Consider the following 20,193-nt stretch of genomic DNA (forward strand, 5'->3'; position numbering starts at 1 on the left):
GCTTGACTCCCCATGAGCTCTCTAGGTTTTGACATTCCTCGATGGGCGCATGCTCTCCCCCTCGACCCTGGCAGCATCTGGCCTCTCTGACCCTCACTGGTTGTCCCTGGTCGGGTTGATGTCGCTCTACCGGGGCATCTCAACGGCTACAATGATGGACGAGGCGAGGACTGCTGACTGCCTTCTGGCTCGACTCTTGGCTGCCGGACGATCCTCTGGCGGTGGCCATGCCATCGCTCTTCTCCCACTTCGTTTGCCCAGACGCCATTGTTTTGTTCGTCGTCGTGAATGTGCTCGATCAGGTGCGACATGCGAGTGACATTCTCTACTTGATTGAGATGTCCACGCTGCCAAACAAGAGGCCCTTCCGCCACGCGGCAGCCAAACTGTGAAGCTTGTCCTCCTCCGCGCTTTACGGGTTATGCCGCTTCGACGTCGTCCATGCCCTGTTCACCGAGTTTGTCTGGTCGAGCAATCCTCCCAACCGACCGGGTGCGATTATTCATGTGGTTGCTGGTTCAAACCCATGTACACACCATAGATGTGCTCTTGTGCACGAACATCATCGATCGAGCCGCTGCAGGCTGCCCCCTATTCACCGAGCCTCTCGAGACGGCGAACTATTGGGGAACGTAGTAATTTCAAAAATAATTCCTACGCACACGCAAGATCATCGTGATGCATAGCAACGAGAGGGGAGAGTGTGTCCACGTACCCTCGTAGACCGAAAGCGGAAGCGTTATGACAACGCGGTTGATGTAGTCGTACGTCTTCACGATCCGACCGATCCAAGCACCGAACGTACGACACCTCCGTGTTCTGCACACGTTCAGCTCGATGACGATCCCCGGACTCCGATCCAGCAGGGTGTCGGGGATGAGTTCCGTCAGCACGACGGCGTGGTGACGCTGATGATGTTCTACCGACACAGGGCTTCGCCTAAACTCCGCGATGATATGACCGAGGTGGAATATGGTGGAGGGGGGCACCGCACACGGCTAAGGAACGATCACGAAGATCAACTTGTTTGTTCTAGGGTGCCCCCTGCCCCCGTATATAAAGGAGCAATGGGGGAGGCTGGCCGGCCCTTGTGGGCGCGCCAAGGAGGAGGAGTCCTCCTCCTAGTAGGAGTAGGACTCCCTCTTTCCTACTCCTACTAGGAGGGGAAAGGAAGGGGGAGAGGGAGAGGGAAAGAGGGGGGCGCCGCCCCCCCTCTCCTAGTCCAAATCGGACCAAAGGGGGAGGGGGCGCGCGGCCCATCCTGGCTGCCCCTCTCTCTCTCCACTAAAGCCCATAAGGCCCAATACTCCTCCCGGGGGGGTTCCGGTAACCCTCCGGCACTCCGGTTTTCTCCGAAATCACCCGGAACACTTCCGGTGTCCGAATATAGTCGTCCAATATATCGATCTTTATGTCTTGACCATTTCGAGACTCCTCGTCATGTCCGTGATCACATCCGGGACTCCGAACAACCTTCGGTACATCAAAACTTATAAACTCATAATAAAACTGTGATCGTAACGTTAAGTGTGCGGACCCTACAGGTTCGAGAACTATGTAGACATGACCTAGAACTGTTTCTGGTCAATAACCAATAGTGGAACCTGGATGTTCATATTGGCTCCTACATATTCTACGAAGATCTTTATCGGTCAAATCGCATAACAACATACATTGTTCCCTTTGCCATCGGTATGTTACTTGCCCGAGATTCGATCGTCGGTATCCAATACCTAGTTCAATCTCGTTACTGGCAAGTCTCTTTACTCGTTCCGTAATACATCATCCCGTAACTAACTCATTAGTTACAATGCTTGCAAGGCTTAAGTGATGTGTATTACCGAGAGGGCCCAGAGATACCTCTCCGACAATCGGAGTGACAGAACCTAATCTCGAAATACGCCAACCCAACATGTACCTTCGGAGACACCTGTAGAGCACCTTTATAATCACCCAGTTACGTTGTGACGTTTGGTAGCACACAAAGTGTTCCTCTGGTAAATTGGAGTTGCATAATCTCATAGTTGTAGGAACTTTGTATAAGTTATGAAGAAAGCAATAGCAACATACTAAACGATCAAGTGCTAGGCTAACGGAATGGGTCAAGTCAATCACATCATTCTCCTAATGATGTGATCCCGTTAATCAAATGACAACACATGCCTATGGTTAGGAAACCTAACCATCTTTGATTAATGAGCTAGTCAAGTAGAGGCATACTAGTGACATTATGTTTGTCTATGTATTCACACATGTATCATGTTTCCGGGTAATACAATTCTAGCATGAATAATAAACATTTATCATGATACGAGGAAATAAATAGTAACTTTATTATTTCCTCTAGGGCATATTTCCTTCAGTCTCCCACTTGCACTAGAGTCAATAATCTAGATTACATAGTAATGATTCTAACACCCATGGAGTCTTGGTGCTGATCATGTTTTGCTCGTGGAAGAGGCTTAGTCAACGGGTCTGCAATATTCAGATCCGTATGTATCTTGCAAATCTCTATGTCTCCCACCTGGATTTGGTCCCGGATGGAATTGAAGCGTCTCTTGATGTGCTTGGTCCTCTTGCGGAATCTGGATTCCTTTGCCAAGGCAATTGCACCAGTACTGTCACAGAAGATCTTCATTGGTCCCGATGCACTAGGTATGACACCTAGATCGGAAATGAACTCCTTCATCCAGACTCCTTCATTTGCTGCTTCCGAAGCAGCTATGTGCTCCGCTTCGCATGTAGATCCCGCTACGACGCTTTGTTTAGAACTGCACCAACTGACAGCTCCACCGTTTAATATAAATACGTATCCGGTTTGCGATTTAGAATCGTCTGGATCTGTGTCAAAGCTTGCATCGACGTAACCCTTTACGACAAGCACTTTGTCACCTCCATAAACGACGAACATATCCTTAGTCCTTTTCAGGTATTTCAGGATGTTCTTGACCGCTGTCCAGTGATCCACTCCTGGATTACTTTGGTACCTCCCTGCTAAATTAATAGCAAGGCACACATCAGGTCTGGTACACAACATTGCATACATGATAGAGCCTATGGCTGAGGCATAGGGAACTCCTTTCATTTTTTCTCTATCTTCTGTAGTGGTCGGGCATTGAGTCTGACTCAACTTCACACCTTGTAATACAGGCAAGAATCCTTTCTTTGCCTGATCCATATTGAACTTTTTCAAAATTTTATCAAGGTATGTGCTTTGTGAAAGTCCAATCAAGCGTCTTGATCTATCTCTATAGATCTTGATGCCCAATATGTAAGCAGCTTCACCAAGGTCTTTCATTGAAAACTTTTATTCAAGTATCCTTTTATGCTATCCAGAAATTCTATATCATTTCCAATCAATAATATGTCGTCCACATATAATATCAGAAATGCTACAGAGCTCCCACTCACTTTCTTGTAAATACAGGCTTCTCCAAAAGTCTGTATAAAACCATATGCTTTGATCACACTATCAAAGCGTTTATTCCAACTCCGAGAGGCTTGCACCAGACCATAAATGGATCGCTGGAGCTTGCACACTTTGTTAGCTCCCTTAGGATCGACAAAACCTTCCGGTTGCATCATATACAACTCTTCTTCCAGAAATCCATTCAGGAATGCAGTTTTGACATCCATCTGCCATATTTCATAATCATAAAATGCGGCAATTGCTAACATGATTCGGACTGACTTAAGCATCGCTACGGGTGAGAAGGTCTCATCATAGTCAACCCCTTGAACTTGTCGAAAACCTTTTGCAACAAGTCGAGCTTTGTAAACAGTAACATTACCGTCAGCGTCAGTCTTCTTCTTGAAGATCCATTTATTCTCTATTGCTTGCCGATCATTGGGCAAGTCAACCAAAGTCCACACTTTGTTCTCATACATGGATCCCATCTCAGATTTCATGGCTTCAGGCCATTTTGCGGAATCTGGGCTCACCATCGCTTCTTCATAGTTCGTAGGTTCACCATGATCTAGTAGCATGACTTCCAGGATAGGATTACCGTACCACTCTGGTGCGGATCTTACTCTGGTTGATCTACAAAGTTCAATAACAACTTGATCTGAAGTTTCATGATCATCATCATTAACTTCCTCACTAATTGGTGTAGGTGTCACAGGAACCGACTTCTGTGGTGAACTACTTTCCAATAAGGGAGCTGGTACTGTTACCTCATCAAGTTCTACTTTCCTCCCACTCACTTCTTTCGAGAGAAACTCCTTCTCTAGAAAGGATCCATTCTTAGCAACAAATGGCTTGCCTTCGGATCTATGATAGAAGGTGTACCCAACTGTCTCCTTTGGGTATCCTATGAAGACACATTTTTCCGATTTGGGTTCGAGCTTATCAGGTTGAAGTTTTTTCACATAAGCATCGCAACCCCAAACTTTCAGAAACGACAACTTTGGTTTCTTGCCAAACCATAGTTCATAAGGAGTCGTCTCAACCGATTTTGATGGTGCCCTATTTAACGTGAATGTGGCCGTCTCTAAAGCATAACCCCAAAACGATAGCGGTAAATCGGTAAGAGACATCATAGATCGCACCATATCTAGTAAAGTACGATTACGACGTTCGGACACACAATTACGTTGTGGTGTTCCAGGTGGCGTAAGTTGCGAAACTATTCCGCATTGTTTCAAATGTAGACCAAACTCGTAACTCAAATATTCTCCTCCACGATCAGATCGTAGAAACTTTATTTTCTTGTTACGATGATTTTCAACTTCACTCTGAAATTCTTTGAACTTTTCAAATGTTTCAGATTTATGCTTCATTAAGTAGATATACCCGTATCTGCTTAAATCATCTGTGAAGGTGAGAAAATAACGATATCCGCCACGAGCCTCAATATTCATCGGACCACATACATCTGTATGTATGATTTCCAACAAATCTGTTGCTCTCTCCATAGTACCGGAGAACGGTGTTTTAGTCATCTTGCCCATGAGGCACGGTTCGCAAGTACCAAGTGATTCATAATCAAGTGATTCCAAAAGACCATCAGTATGGAGTTTCTTCATGCGTTTTACACCGATATGACCTAAACGGCAGTGCCACAAATAAGTTGCACTATCATTATCAACTCTGCATCTTTTGGCTTCAACATTATGAATATGTGTATTACTACTATCGAGATTCATCAAAAATAGACCACTCTTTAAGGGTGCATGACCATAAAAGATATTACTCATATAAATAGAACAACCATTATTCTCTGATTTAAATGAATAACCATCTCGCATCAAACAAGATCCAGATATAATGTTCATGCTCAACGCTGGCACCAAATAACAACAACTAATCCCGAAGGTAGATGTAGAGGTAGCGTGCCGACCGCGATCACATCGATTTTGGAACCATTTCCCACGCGCATCGTCACCTCGTCCTTGGCTAGTGTTCGCTTATTCCGTAGTCCCTGTTTCGAGTTGCAAATATTAGCAACAGAACCAGTATCAAATATCCAGGTGCTACTGCGAGCTCTAGTAAGGTACACATCAATAACATGTATATCACATATACCTTTGTTCACATTGCCATCCTTCTTATCCGCCAAATACTTGGGGCAGTTCCGCTTCCAGTGACCAGCTTGCTTGCAGTAAAAGCACTCAGTTTCAGGCTTAGGTCCAGACTTGGGTTTCTTCTCTTGAGCAGCAACTTGTTTGCTGTTCTTCTTGAAGTTCCCCTTCTTCTTCCCTTTGCCCTTTTTCTTGAAACTAGTGGTCTTGTTGACCATCAACACTTGATGCTCCTTCTTGATTTCTACCTCCGCAGCTTTTAGCATTGCGAAGAGCTCGGGAATTGTCTTGTTCATCCCTTGCATATTATAGTTCATCACGAAGCTCTTGTAGCTTGGTGGCAGAGATAGGAGAATTCTGTCAATGACGCCATCATCCGGAAGATTAACTCCTAGTTGAATCAAGTGATTATTATACCCAGACATTTTGAGTATATGCTCACTGACAGAACTATTCTCCTCCATCATGCAGCTATAGAACTTATTGGAGACTTCATATCTCTCAATCCGGGCATTTCCTTGAAATATTAACTTCAACTCCTGGAACATCTCATATGCTCCATGACGTTCAAAACATCGTTGAAGACCCAGTTCTAAGCCGTAAAGCATGGCACACTGAACTATTGAGTAGTCATCAACTTTGCTCTGCCAGACGTTCATAACATCTGGCGTTGCTCCTGCAGCAGGCCTGGCAGCCAGCGGTGCTTCCAGGACGTAATTCTTCTGTGCAGCAATGAGGATAATCCTCAAGTTACGGACCCAGTCTGTGTAATTGCTACCATCATCTTTCAACTTTGCTTTCTCAAGGAACGCATTAAAATTCAACGAAACAACAGCACTAGATAAGCAAAATACTATCAGGTACTAAGTTCATGATAAATTTAAGTTCAATTAATCATATTACTTAAGAACTCCCACTCAGACAGACATCTCTCTAGTCATCTAAGTGATCACGTGATCCAAATCAACTAAACCATAACCGATCATCATGTGAGATGGAGTAGTTTTCAATGGTGAACATCACTATGTTGATCATATCTACTATATGATTCACGCTCGACCTTTCGGTCTCCGTGTTCCTAGGCCATATCTGCATATGCTAGGCTCGTCAAGTTTAACCTGAGTATTCCGTGTGTGCAAAACTGGCTTGCACCCGTTGTAGATGGACGTTGAGCTTATGACACCCGATCATCACATGGTGTCTGGGCACGACGAACTTTGGCAACGGTGCATACTTAGGGAGAACACTTCTTGATAATTTAGTGAGAGATCATCTTAAAATGCTACCGTCAATCAAAGCAAGATAAGATGCATAAAGGATAAACATCACATGCAATCAATATAAGTGATATGATATGGCCATCATCATCTTGTGCTTGTGATCTCCATCTCCGAAGCACCGTCATGATCACCATCGTCATCGGCGCGACACCTTGATCTCCATCGTGGCATCGTTGTCGTCTCGCCAACTATTGCTTCTACGACTATCGCTACCGCTTAGTGATAAAGTAAAGCAATTACAGGGCATTTGCTTTTCATACAATAAAGCGACAACCATATGGCTCCTGCCAGTTGCCGATAACTTGATTACAAAACATGATCATCTCATACAAAAAAATATAGCATCACGTCTTGACCATATCACATCAAAACATGCCCTGCAAAAACAAGTTAGACGTCCTCTACTTTGTTGTTGCAAGTTTTACGTGGCTGCTACGGGCTGAGCAAGAACCGTTCTTACCTACGCATTAAAACTACAACGATAGTTCATCAAGTTAGTGTTGTTTTAACCTTCGCAAGGACCGGGCGTAGCCATACTCGGTTCAACTAAAGTTGAAGAAACTGACACCCGCCAGCCACCTATGTGCAAAGCACGTTGGTAGAACCAGTCTCGCGTAAGCATACGTGTAATGTCGGTCCGGGCCGCTTCATCCAACAATACCGCCGAACCAAAGTATGACATGCTGGTAAGCAGTATGACTTGTATCGCCCACAACTCACTTGTGTTCTACTCGTGCATATAACATCAACGCATAAAACCAGGCTCGGATGCCACTGTTTGGGAACGTAGTAATTTCAAAAAAAATTCCTACGCACACGCAAGATCATGGTGATGCATAGCAACGAGAGGGGAGAGTGTGTCCACATACCCTCGTAGACCGAAAGCGGAAGCGTTATGACAACGCGGTTGATGTAGTCGTACGTCTTCACGATACGACCGATCCAAGCACCGAACGTACGGCACCTCCGTGTTCTGCACACGTTCAGCTCGATGACGATCCCCGGACTCCGATCCAGCAGGGTGTCGGGGATGAGTTCCGTCAGCACGATGGCGTGGTGACGATGATGATGTTCTACCGATTAGGGCTTCGCCTAAACTCCGCGACGATATGACCGAGGTGGAATATGGTGGAGGGGGGCACCGCATACGGCTAAGGAACGATCACGAAGATCAACTTGTGTGTTCTAGGGTGCCCCCTGCCCCCGTATATAAAGGAGCATGGGGGGAGGCCGGCCGGCCCTTGTGGGCGCGCCAAGGAGGAGGAGTCCTCCTAGTAGGAGTAGGGCTCCCTCTTTCCTACTCCTACTAGGAGGGGAAAGGAAGGGGGAGAGGGAGAGGGAAAGAGGGGGGCGCCGCCCCCCCTCCTCCCCTAGTCCAAATCGGACCAGAGGGGGAAGGGGCGCGCGGCCCATCCTGGCTGCCCCTCTCTCTCTCCACTAAAGCCCATAAGGCCCAATACTCCTCCCAAGGGGTTCCGGTAACCCTCCGGCACTCCGGTTTTCTCCGAAATCACCCGGAACACTTCCAGTGTCCGAATATAGTCGTCCAATATATCGATCTTTATGTCTCGACCATTTCGAGACTCCTCGTCATGTCCGTGGTCACATCCGGGACTCCGAAAAACCTTCGGTACATCAAAACTTATAAACTCATAATAAAACTGTCATCGTAACGTTAAGCATGCGGACCCTACGGGTTCGAGAAATATGTAGACATGACCTAGAACTCTTTCTGGTCAATAACCAATAGTGGAACCTGGATGTTCATATTGGCTCCTACATATTCTACGAAGATCTTTATCGGTCAAACCGCATAACAACATACGTTGTTCCCTTTGTCATCGGTATGTTACTTGCTCGAGATTCGATCGTCGGTATCCAATACCTAGTTCAATCCCGTTGCCGGCAAGTCTCTTTACTCGTTCCGTAATACATCATCCCGTAACTAACTCATTAGTTACAATGCTTGCAAGGCTTAAGTGATGTGTATTACCGAGAGGGCCCAGAGATACCTCTCCGACAATCGGAGTGACAGAACCTAATCTTGAAATACGCCAACCCAACATGTGCCTTCGGAGACACCTATAGAGCACATTTATAATCACCCAGTTACGTTGTGACGTTTGGTAGCACACAAAGTGTTCCTCCGGTAAATGGGAGTTGCATAATCTCATAGTTGTAGGAATTTTGTATAAGTTATGAAGAAAGCACTAGCAACATACTAAACGATCAAGTGCTAGGCTAACGGAATGGGTCAAGTCAATCACATCATTCTCCTAATGATGTGATCCCGTTAATCAAATGACAACACATGTCTATGGTTAGGAAACATAACCATCTTTGATTAATGAGCTAGTCAAGTAGAGGCATACTAGTGACATTATGTTTGTCTATGTATTCACACATGTATCATGTTTCCGGGTAATACAATTCTAGCATGAATAATAAACATTTATCATGATATGAGGAAATAAATAATAACTTTATTATTGCCTCTAGGGCATATTTCCTTCACGAACCACCTCATCTTATGTTTCTCCTTCGCTCGTTGCTTCTGGGAGGTGGAGGGGATGCCTGAGCCTGACTACAATAATGCTAAGGTCTGTCTACTACATTGCGTGCATCATCCTAGCATCAAGTAGCATTTCAAGCTTAAGTGTCAATGGGAGCGAGGGCCCATAATGGTGTCCAAACTACAAGGTGTTCAAAGTATGTGACATTATTAGTTAGTGTTGTTGCCGTGCATAGATAGGAGGAGCAAAATTATATAAGCATTTCTATTAGCTCGGGTGAAATTAACTGCTTCTTAGAATAATTTGGACCATGAACATGTGAACGGCTCGGTTCAAGATTGAATTCGCAAAAGACAGTTCATCGATGCTTGATATCTTACCTGCGCTGGTCACCGAAAGTATCATGGTCTCCTCTGAATGAATTGTCCGCATACGGCTCGGAGGTCTGGCTGCACGATGACATTTCTCTCATCAAGCAGCTTCCTGTGAAGGTAGAGAGGAACGGTCATTGTGGTCGGCTCGTCTAACATCCTCGTGACGTGCAGGCTGGTGAGCTGTCTGGCATTGAAGGTTTGCTTCCTTGACGAACCGTTGTTGTAAAGCCGCGAGACTATCACGATGGCCTAGTAGTAGCAGATCGCGTGACCAAGCTAGATATGCCTCAGTTCAGTGGCTTGGGAACTGATATGATACGAGAAAGGAGGAAAGGAGCCTGACTCCGCAAGTCCGCGTTCGGCGGTGCTACAGCAGCGGAGGTTTCTGGACTTCCGGCGATTGCCGGCGACTGGCGACATGTCGATCCCCTTTTCTCTTTGATTTCCTCCCTTATCCCCGTGCTTCCTCTTGCACTCTTCTCCCTGTTCCTCCGCTCTGTTCCTCGCCTCCATCTCCCACTGCTGCTCTCGCTCGCTCTGTTCCCAGATCCCTTTTCTTGCTTCTTTGCCGGCGGCGATCTACCCAGTCGGATCTAGTGCTGGTTCCCCCCTCCCCTAGCCCTGCTCTCTCCTTGCCCTGTCCTCCCTCTGTCCTCTCCGTCCTCCCTGCCGTGTTCGCCCCACCTCCCATGGCTTCCCTCCTCGCCTGTCAAGACTCCCTTGTTTCCCTTTGCCGGACTTGGAGGGTCGGGTTTCGGTGCTAGTTTGGTAAGCGGAGAGGCCTCTCTGCTGGTTTGGGTTGGTCCATCTCAATCTGGAGTAGTTGAGGTGGGCGGTGGCTGGAGTTAGGCTGACCCTATCGCGCCTCGTGCGCCATGAAGGCCATAGCTTGGAACTGTCGAGGTATGGGCAGGGGCCTCGGCAGTGAGCACATGCTATACCTTGCAAATTTGATGCGGCCCACTAATGTTCAGGTAACTTTTGTTTCAGAAATTAAATCTTCCAAAGTCCGTTCAGTTGATCTTGTCAATAGGTTTGATGTGTCCAATGCATTTGTTGTTCCTTCTAGAGGTGCCTCGGGTGGTCTTTGGCTTATGTGGACCGATGAACTCAAAGTTTCTATTCATACAGCTGCTTTTCACTATACTTTAGCTAATGTAGTCCATGTAGCTTCTGGGGTCAACTTTTGCCTGATTTGTATATATGGTGACCCGTATCATAGGCAGACTAATGCCATCTGGGACCAAGTTACTACTTTTGTATATGATAATTTAGGTAAACCCATGGTTTCTATGGGTGACTTGAATGATATCCTGTATGATGTGGATGGTTGTAATGGTAATATCAACTACTATCGTATGCATGCTTTCCGGTCGCTTGTTAAAAATTGTGGCTTGTTTGACATTGGTTACAGTGGCCCTGCTTATACTTGGTGTGGTAGACAGAATACTTCCAAACCTATTCATAGACGCCTTGATCGTTGTTTGGTTAACTCTGAATGGTGCTCTTATTATCCCAATACCAAAGTGTTGAACCTTCCCATCATTCTCAGTGATCATGCTCCTATTTTAATTTCTACAGAGAGTCAATTTGTGAAACCTAAGCAAACTTTCAAATTTGAAAATTGGTGGTTCATGGAGAAAGACTTTCACTCTTTTGCTAAAAATACTTGGAATGCTTGTACTCTCACTTCTTTTGTTGCAAAGTCTTCCTCTTTGGCAGGGTCTTTAAAAACTTGGTGTAAAAATAAAAAAACCCTTCAGCAGAACCTTGCGGACTTGGAGTCAAAGATTAATGAGCTGCAGCAGCTTCCTCTTCAGCAGCAAAATCATGATTTGGAAAGTTCTCTCATTGCTAGGTATGATCATACTCTCTCTAAGCTTAATCAATTCTATAGGCAGCGAAGTAAGAAGACTTGGGCGGCTAAAAGTGATTGTAATACTAAATTTTTTCACCAAGCTGTTCTTAAGCGCAGAAAAAGGAATACTATTTGTTCTATCAAAGATGAGCATGACATGATCCATTTCAAACCTGCTGCCATCATGCAAACTTTTGTTAACTATTTTAGATACATTTTTTCTTCTCCTAATGATAATGTGGGTAGACCTTTTCCTCTTGCTCAATGGAGCAATGATAATGATGACCCTACTTACTCTGTTCCTAATAAAGCTGAGATTTTACAGATTCTTAAAGACATGAAACTCAATGCTTCTCCAGGGCCGGATGGGTTCAATGTGGAATTCTATTTAGCTACTTGGGATTGGATTGGGGATGAGGTAACTCAGCTCGTGACTAACTTTTATTCTACTGCTACTCGTTCTCCTCATATTAATGACACCAATATTGCCCTCATCCCTAAGAAATTGGTTCCTCTTGTGCCCATGGACTATAGGCCTATTAGTCTTTGTAATGTGCTTTATAAAATCATTGCTAAATCCCTGGCTAATAGGCTCAAGCCTCACCTCCCAGACTATATTGATCCAGCTCAACAGGCTTTTATTGAGGGCAAACGTATCAGTGACAATATCATTATTGCTCAAGAAATTGCTCATTCCTTTTCTCTTAAATCCTGGAAACATGATGCTTTCATGCTTAAGATTTACCTTGCTAAAGCTTTTGATCGTCTATGGTGGAACTTCATTGTTTCTGCTTTATTACGTAAAGGGTTGCATGGTCATTTTGTTAATTTGGTGTATGCATGCATTTCTTCGCCCACGTTCTCTGTGCTCATTAATGGGCAACCTTCTCAAAATTTTAAAAGTTTCCGAGGTATCCGACAAGGCTGTCCTATGTCTCCTTACTTATTCGTCCTTGCTATTAATGAACTTTCAATCATGCTCAATGATGCTTTGCAGGCCAATCATCTTCGGGGAATTTCTCTTGGACCAAATTGCGCTTCTGTGCATTCCCTCCTTTTTGTAGATGATCTTTTGGTTTGTGGACAGGCTACTTGTCAGGAAGCTCAGACCATGGCTAGCCTGATTCAACACTTTTGTGATCTTTCCGGTTGGGACCCCTGCGTAGTATGCGCGACGGCTATGCGGAGGGGGAATTTTTGGTCTTTTTTCAGGGAATTAGACTGATTGGTTGGTGTTAGCGAACCGAATGCTCACCTTTACCTTTTTTTTCATCATGATGATGATATATTGTTTTGGTATTAGTCAGATGGCAACTTTACCTTTTTTTCCTTCTTCATCGTGATATATCCTAAGACATGTCATTTTTTTTCTTTTTTGTCCTGCACATATTGATGGTGACATGGTGATTTTAAATGGTTTTATTCAATTCAATAATTTCAAAATATAGAACTAATTTAGGGATTTCATTGTACCGTTGGCATGACAATTTTGTTTTCCACAATTACTGTAATCGTGAGAATGGCAACTTCTTTTCAGAAATATGAGTGGTAGATAGTTACATTTGTTTAAAAAATGTGGTAGTTTTACTCACTTTCTTTCTTTGTGACATAGGCATAGCGGTGAATAAATGATTTTTTTCTTCTATTTTCACAAATTAAGGCATTTTTTATCTAATCATTTTATATATGATGATATTTTTGTTATATATGTCATGGCATTTTTGTTCAGCCACTGAAAGTCAAGTCAAAACATCACTTTTTAGACTTGGTATTAGTTCATAGCAAATTGGGCTTTTCTTAGGCCAACTGAGATAGTTATGACAACAACAAAGTAAGTACTATAAAGAGAAGGGTTGTCTCCATCGTTCGCTCTAGGAGAACTATCTGTTCGTTGGCGCCTCCTCTCCTGGGGAACATTCTCTAGATATTCGCATCCAAGAACGACAACAATAACGGGGGTGCCCATAGAGATATAGTCTGCGTGCGTGCGTGCGTGCATGCGTTCATAAAGTGAGTGTATGTGTGTTCATAAAGTGAGTATATACGTGTGATTGTATGGTGTTTCAAAAAAAATATCTCATGAAGGGAAAAGTAAAAAAAGAATTTCACCGTGGCAGAAGCAAGCAAAGAGCGGGCCGGCCGGTTGTGGAGCAAGGCAGCAGGCAAAGAGAGAAGGCCGGGCCGGGCCGGGCCTTAGGCTATATACACGGGAGCCCACGCCCCAGCCGGTCGGTGGACGGACATTTTTTCTCCCCAACCAGCAAGGAAGAGGAAGAGGAAGCGGATCGAGTCGGCGAGAGCGAGGGCGAGGACGATGGCGGCGCTCCGGCTAGCGTTGAGGAGGTTTTGCGACCGTGCGCTCGGGAGATCAGCGGTACTTGTCCTCTCCTACCTCCGACCCCTCTTCCTCTCCCTCTCCCTCTCCCTCTCCCTCTCTAGCGGCGTGGGAGCCAGATCAGATCTAGGGTTTGCCGTTTTGTTGTTCGAGTTGGGGCCAGAAACCTTGCGCAAATCTTAAGTTTTTTTACGAATTGGGGCCAAAAGCCCTCGATTACTGGCGTTTAGACATTGATCTACTCTTCAGATCCGGCCATCTATTGTTGGAAACATTGATTCCGAGGATTTATGTACCTAATAACGTGAAAAAAAGTTTTATTTCTTTCAGCATATGACCGCTTGCTCTCAACTTTGATAAGCTTTGTCATGATAAGTATATCCTAGTATAGTAGACCTTGGTGGTTATACGAAATTGACGGTGAGGGAAAAGGAGACGAATTTCCCCTCCCTCCTGTCAGTCTAAGGTTTCCCGAGCAAGCAAGACACATGCTTGTACGTAGTGCCTGGTGTTTTGTGGTGTGATTCCTACCAAGTACTCCATACAGTATAATTGGCATGTGGTTGTTAGGGCCTTGCAAATTGTCTAGAGTGGCTACAAACAGGAGATAAAAGTATGAGTAAAGCCAGCTCAATTGAGGACACTTTCATCTTCAAAATTTGGATAATGCCAGCTCAATTGGTATTTTCAATTGCTAGCTTGTCAACCTTTGCTAGTCTTACTTATGTTACGGTTTCTGTTGCAGGGCATTTACGAGCTCAAGGCTGCCAAGGAATTCCCCGACATTGATCCTGGGCATCTCAAGGCTGCCAGGAAATTCCCCAAACTTCGTGTCAAGGATGCCGATGCTACGGCTCTGAATGTCTTCAAGATTCTCCGGGACAGTCCAGTCGATGGTCATAAAGATGTAACCCTTCGTGAAGTGCGCATGACTCTGAGGACCTTGGCTGAGATTCAGGAAGAAGAAGAATGAAGATGGCGCTACTAGGAAGCAATATCGTCTCTTGCTCTAATATGAACTAGCTTTGCAGTATTGTAGTATTTGAATCTTTCCTATGTTGTCGCTCTGTGTCTCGATCTTCAAAACTGCTGGACGGATGTGATGTTTTGCTATTTTCTTGCTTCGCAAGGTTGAATCGTCCTTTGATCTTGACATGCCCACCAGATTCGAGTGTAAGCTTTGGGGCTAGCAATAGGGGCGGCATGTACTTGGTATTCGTAAGATTTGCTGGATGCTTGTACTCAGTTTCCTTAAATTATAAAATACTATATGGTAATGGAATGGATCATTTGGAAAGAAAGAAGATTTGATTGGTGGTGCAAGCCATTGATGATCATATTTGTCAGTTTTCCTTTTTCCTTTTTTGCCATGGAAATCTCCTTCGTGCATCTGTGTGTGAGAAGGCAAATTCTGGTGCCTTCTCTAGCCAGATGAACAAATTTTGCAAGGAGGCATCTTTGTTTGAGAAGGCAAACTCTCGTGCCTTGTCTAGCCAGATGAACAAATTTTGCAAGGAGGTGTCTTTGTGTGAGAAGGCAGGCAAACTTTGCTGCCTTCTCTAGCCAGATGAACAAATTTTGCAAGGAGGTATCTTTGTGTGAGAAGGCATGAACAAATTTTGCAAGGAGGTATCTTTGTGTGAGAAGGCATGAACAAATTTTGCCAGCTCGATTATAATTTTAACCTTCAAATTGAGATTGTGGGTAAACCAGCAATGCAAGCAGGGTATTTTTAATTGTTCCATGCTAGTCTTACTTACGATTTCTGTTGCAGGTTATTTACGAGCGAAAATTTGTCAAGGAATTCGCCAATATTGATCCTGAGCATCTGAAGGCTGCCAGGACATTCCCCAAGATTCATGTCAAAAGGACGTCGATGCTACGGCTTTGGAAGTCTTCAAGATTCTCCAGGACAGTCCTGTCGATGGTCATAAAGATGTAACCCTTCGTGAAGTGCGCATGACACTCGAGACTGGCTGAGATTCAGGAAGAAGAATGAAGATGCGCTACTAGGAAGCAATATCGTCTCTTGCTCTAATATGAACCAGCTTTGCAGTATGTAATATTTGAACCTTTCCTATGTTGTCGCTTTGTGGGGACTACTGGACGTATGTGATGTTGGAATCTTTGCTATTTTCTTGCTTCTCAAGGTCGAATTGTTCTTCATCTTGACCTGCCCACCAGATTGGAGTGTAAGCTTTCAGGCTCGCAATAGGGGCGGCGTGTGAACATCTACTTTTAGTTTTTTTTAGAAATGAAGGAGGACCCCGGGCCTCTGCATCTGGACGATGCATGCAGTCACTTTATTAATTATTCACACAAGACCTTACAAAGTCATACAAAAGTAAGACTAAAGCCACCGTCTAGGCAACATCTGTCGCTACTCCTATCCAGTTGATGAAGAGGTGTTGATAGTCTAGGCCTAATACCAAACAGACCTCGCAGTCAAACCTAACATCTAAGACCTGAGGTCCCAACCAAGACGCATGCCGGGTATGAGGCACCCACCAGTCCAGCGCACTCCTCAACCAGGACGCCTGCCGGGTATGAGGCCGACGCAGCCACCTGCCACAAATCCATCTTTAGTGATGTACTGTTGCATGTACCTTGCCCGGTCTAGTCGCCGTCGACGCCATCACGACGCCAGACAACGCCACCATCCTGCACTCGTCCATCATCACACGCCCACCGATGAGACCCCGCTGCTCCATGCCGCTTAGACCCGCCGTTGTCGACGTGTCAGATACCACGCCGCTCCTCCTCTTGTCCCCACACTTGCTCCAAAACGATGCCCCCAGGAGGGAGAACGACATCGAAATGTCGCTATCGTCCGATCCGGTAGACCCAGATCTAGGGTTTCCCCTCGGAACCTTCCGATCAGGTTGACATGACCTGCAAAGACGATGCCTCGAGAAGGAAACGACGTCTGAGATGCCGCCATCGTCCGCCATGACCGCAGTCAGGCACCATTTTCATCGGAGGCCACGTCGTCCCGATCTCGCGGTTGGCTGGAACCGAGCGGAGTCTCTCCACGAAGACGAACGCCGCCGTCCGTAAACCGGCGGAGATCCGACATCTCCTCATCGTGCCTCCTTGCGCCGTCGGTCGGCGGAAGGCCACCCCGCGGCGGATCCAATCGGGGTGTTGGATCCGCAGTCCCCGCCACCACCATCTCCGCGAAAATTAGGTACCCCGTCAAATGGGGCGCTGCCACCACCGCCGTCCATTCAAGGCCGCCGCTCCACCGGCTCATGGCGCTTTGGCCACCGCCGCACGGCAAGGGATCGCCGCCCCAGCCGCCACCTTCAGACCTCACGAGAAGGGCCGCCCCTGCCGCCTCAGATGAGATCTCGCCGCATCCACCCGCCCAGGTGCCTTCGGCGTCGGGCTCGCTGCCACCGCGGCCCTCGCCGCCGCCGGCGGCGGCGGCAGAGGGAGGCGCGAGAGGAAGCCTGCGGCGCTAAGGTTCGGGGGGCCCTGGCGTCGCCTAGGGGGAGGCGACGCGAGGGGGAGGAGCGAGGCGCGTGGGTGTCCAGCTGTCCATTTGATAATGTGTTAGAATAAATCCGACGCCACTGTCGATCATCCAAGGACCAAGCAATCACAAAAGCACGACACCGATATTTGTTAACAAGGTTCACCGATATGGCTACATCCCCGGGGCCTGACTACGGGCGCTCCTCCCCGTGACACCGTCACAATACCGCACCTGGTCGCCCTGGACACCGGCACATGCCGCCGGCTTCCCCTACGTTCCAATGCTATTATGTTGGCATAGGTTACATCGTGTGTCTATCCCCGCTATATATGAGAGGCCTAGGATACAAGTGTCTTACTAGGACACGACTTCATATCATATCTAAATACAATACAACTGCAAGTCCAACTGTAATCTACCTTGTACGCAATATTCGACACAACTCTAACAAACTCCACCTTGGCGAATATTCTCCACCACCTTGAATTCGTCAATGCGTCAAACTTCCATGTACATTGGACCTGAGCTTATCCCATGAGTACCGCTGCTACTTCAAAGACTCCATATAACTCCACCTGTAACTTGTAGTCCCTCCTTTTCTTGACCACAGTCAACACTCGAGCAAAATTAAGTTCCTTGTTACTCTAGTTTGTGCTCCCAACTTCCAGAGTATCCGTCCAACGCAATCACACACTAATCACAGACCTGTGTGAAAATGAACAATTCACATATTGGGTGTCACGCTTAAGAGTTACCTGAACTCAACATCACCGCTCATTTCTTGACCGCCTGTCTGAAACTAGAAGGAATTTCACCATTGCTTGTAGTCATCCCGAGTCAAATTCGCAGTTGTCTCATCACATGTATGACCACCAGAGCCCTGGCTCGTCTCCATGTCCCGTGCGTACCGCACGCCTCGCCGCTATTACCGCGTCGAGCCTCCGCTGTCCCGGTCGAGTCTCAAGGGCCGCGGACCCACACCACTCAACCCTCACTGCGGAGTACCACCGATCATCACCGACCGATGACGAGTTTCACGCTTTCATCAGACCACTGGGCTCCAGTCCGAATTATGTGTCCCTCGCTTTTCCCGCTGAATAGGCTTCGACTCTCTGTGCACTTACGTCGAAGCCCCTCAAGCAGCACCGAGTGAAGTCTTCCAGACTCCAGCTCCACCTTCAACATGACTCCATGGCAGATGATCAGTCCACCCCACGCCCCGTCGACTTCAAGCTCACATGTGCACCGTCTTGAATCAACCCCGCGCCATAGTCTTGTCGAAGCCACACAAGACATTGGGCCCGCGCCACGTGTTTCCACGCCCCAGAAGCCGGTCACCATCAGCATCACGCTCCTCTGTCGTCGTCACCGATCCAACACCTTCTTCTGTACCAACCGACTTGCGTCGATCCATCAGACAATCTAGTCCGACCCAGCCGAACTCGTTCGACTGTATGACACGCTTGAGGCTCCCAAATCATCTTCTGCGAATTTCCATCCATCACACATAATTCCATCTTACCTGGCATGACTTCTCGCAACGCCCTCAAGCATCCCTGTTGTGCCAACAAATCTTCCATCATTGTCTGCCATAACCTAAAGTTTCCAGTTCCATGAACTTCTCCACCTCAAACCCGATGCCCGATGGCATCATGATTCTTCGTACAACTGACGTTGTGAAAAAATATCCGAGCTTCCAACATGTGCTCAAGTACACAAGATGCACCAGTAGCAAATTCCTACCAAAAATCTTTCTTGCACTCACGTGTATTAGCTCCCAGGCTCAACTTCCAATTGCTAGTAATTGCTTTGCCAAAACCTCCTGCTACCCGATGGAATAGAACGATGGATCTTGTCTTCCGCTGAATTGATCTGCTTCACGTCTCGTCGTGTCACGTCATACATGCCCGAGGACTCGGTCCTCTTTTTTTTTTCCCAAACAAATCACCTGCGGCTCTGGTACATCACGTACGCCTTCGGATCATCAAAACACCTCACGGCCTCGACCTCAGGCCACGGCTCCATCAAGCCGCACCAGCCAGCCTGACACGTCCACAAGCCGACGCTTCCTAGTCGATCTGGCCGCTGCCCGGCGCCCGTCCGTTGCCTCGCCTGCTGCTTTGCCTGCCGCGCGCGGGTGCTCGATCCGACTCCGAGACTTAGCTGCTGCTGCACGTTCCGCCGCTTGATCTCAATTGCTTTTTTCTGCCGCTGTCCGATTACGCCGATATCCACGAACGCCCTCCAAGGCAAACGAAATCAACACACGGTTTGACCATCTCTTGATGAACACAACGACCTTCGAATAACCTAGCTCATGATACCACTTGTTAGGATAAATCCGAGGTCACTGTCGATCATCCGAGTACCAAGCAATCACAAAAGCACGACACCGAGATTTGTTAACGAGGTTCACCTATATGGCTACATCCCCGGGGCTTGACTACGGGCGCTCCTCCCCGTGACACCGTCACAATACCGCACCCGGTCGCCCTGGACACCGGCACATGCCGCCGGCTTCCCCTACGTTCCAGTGCTATTATGTTGGCATATGTTACATTGTGTGTCTATCCCCGCTATATATGAGAGGCCTAGGATACAAGTGTCCTACTAGGACACGACTTCATATCCTATCTAAACACAATACAACTACAAGTCCAACTGTAATCTACCTTGTACACAATATTCGACACAACTCTAACATAATGGAATGGTCATTTGGAAACAAAGAAAAAAGGCCTACCGGATTGGAGTGGTGGTGCAAGCCATTGATGATCAAGATCAAGTATCATCACGGACTGATGTTTAGTGTTCGTATTGTGAGTTTTCATT

The 20,193-nt window shown here is 46.5% G+C and overlaps 1 protein-coding gene across 2 annotated transcripts; it reads left to right on the top strand.

Annotated features, from left to right (window-relative positions):
* The first annotated feature begins 9,868 nt into the window (after positions 1 to 9,868).
* Positions 9,869 to 15,220, top strand: LOC123148637 (uncharacterized). Of its 2 annotated transcripts, XR_006474022.1 has the most exons (4): positions 9,869 to 11,548; positions 11,874 to 11,966; positions 12,546 to 13,922; positions 14,629 to 15,220. XR_006474022.1 is itself a non-coding variant. In XM_044568117.1 (2 exons), the coding sequence occupies exons 1-2, from the start codon at positions 13,863 to 13,865 to the stop codon at positions 14,854 to 14,856; spliced, it is 288 nt and encodes a 95-aa protein (XP_044424052.1). In that variant the 5' UTR covers positions 13,721 to 13,862; the 3' UTR covers positions 14,857 to 15,220. The 2 variants fall into 2 exon arrangements, 1 of the variants encoding a protein (XP_044424052.1); XM_044568117.1 differs by lacking the exons at positions 9,869 to 11,548; positions 11,874 to 11,966 and having other exon boundaries at positions 13,721 to 13,922.
* The last annotated feature ends 4,973 nt before the right edge of the window (positions 15,221 to 20,193 follow it).

Source organism: Triticum aestivum, chromosome 1B (assembly GCF_018294505.1).
Source record: "Triticum aestivum cultivar Chinese Spring chromosome 1B, IWGSC CS RefSeq v2.1, whole genome shotgun sequence".
Lineage (NCBI taxonomy): Eukaryota > Viridiplantae > Streptophyta > Magnoliopsida > Poales > Poaceae > Triticum > Triticum aestivum.

What these genes read in the sequence shown, in the direction of transcription:
- LOC123148637 (XM_044568117.1), top strand. Translation starts at nt 13,863, where the DNA reads ATGGCGGCGCTCCGGCTAGCGTTGAGGAGGTTTTGCGACCGTGCGCTC. An exon ending in GTGCGCTCGGGAGATCAGCG is followed by an intron (nt 13,923 to 14,628) that starts GTACTTGTCCTC and finishes TTTCTGTTGCAG; the next exon opens with GGCATTTACGAGCTCAAGGC.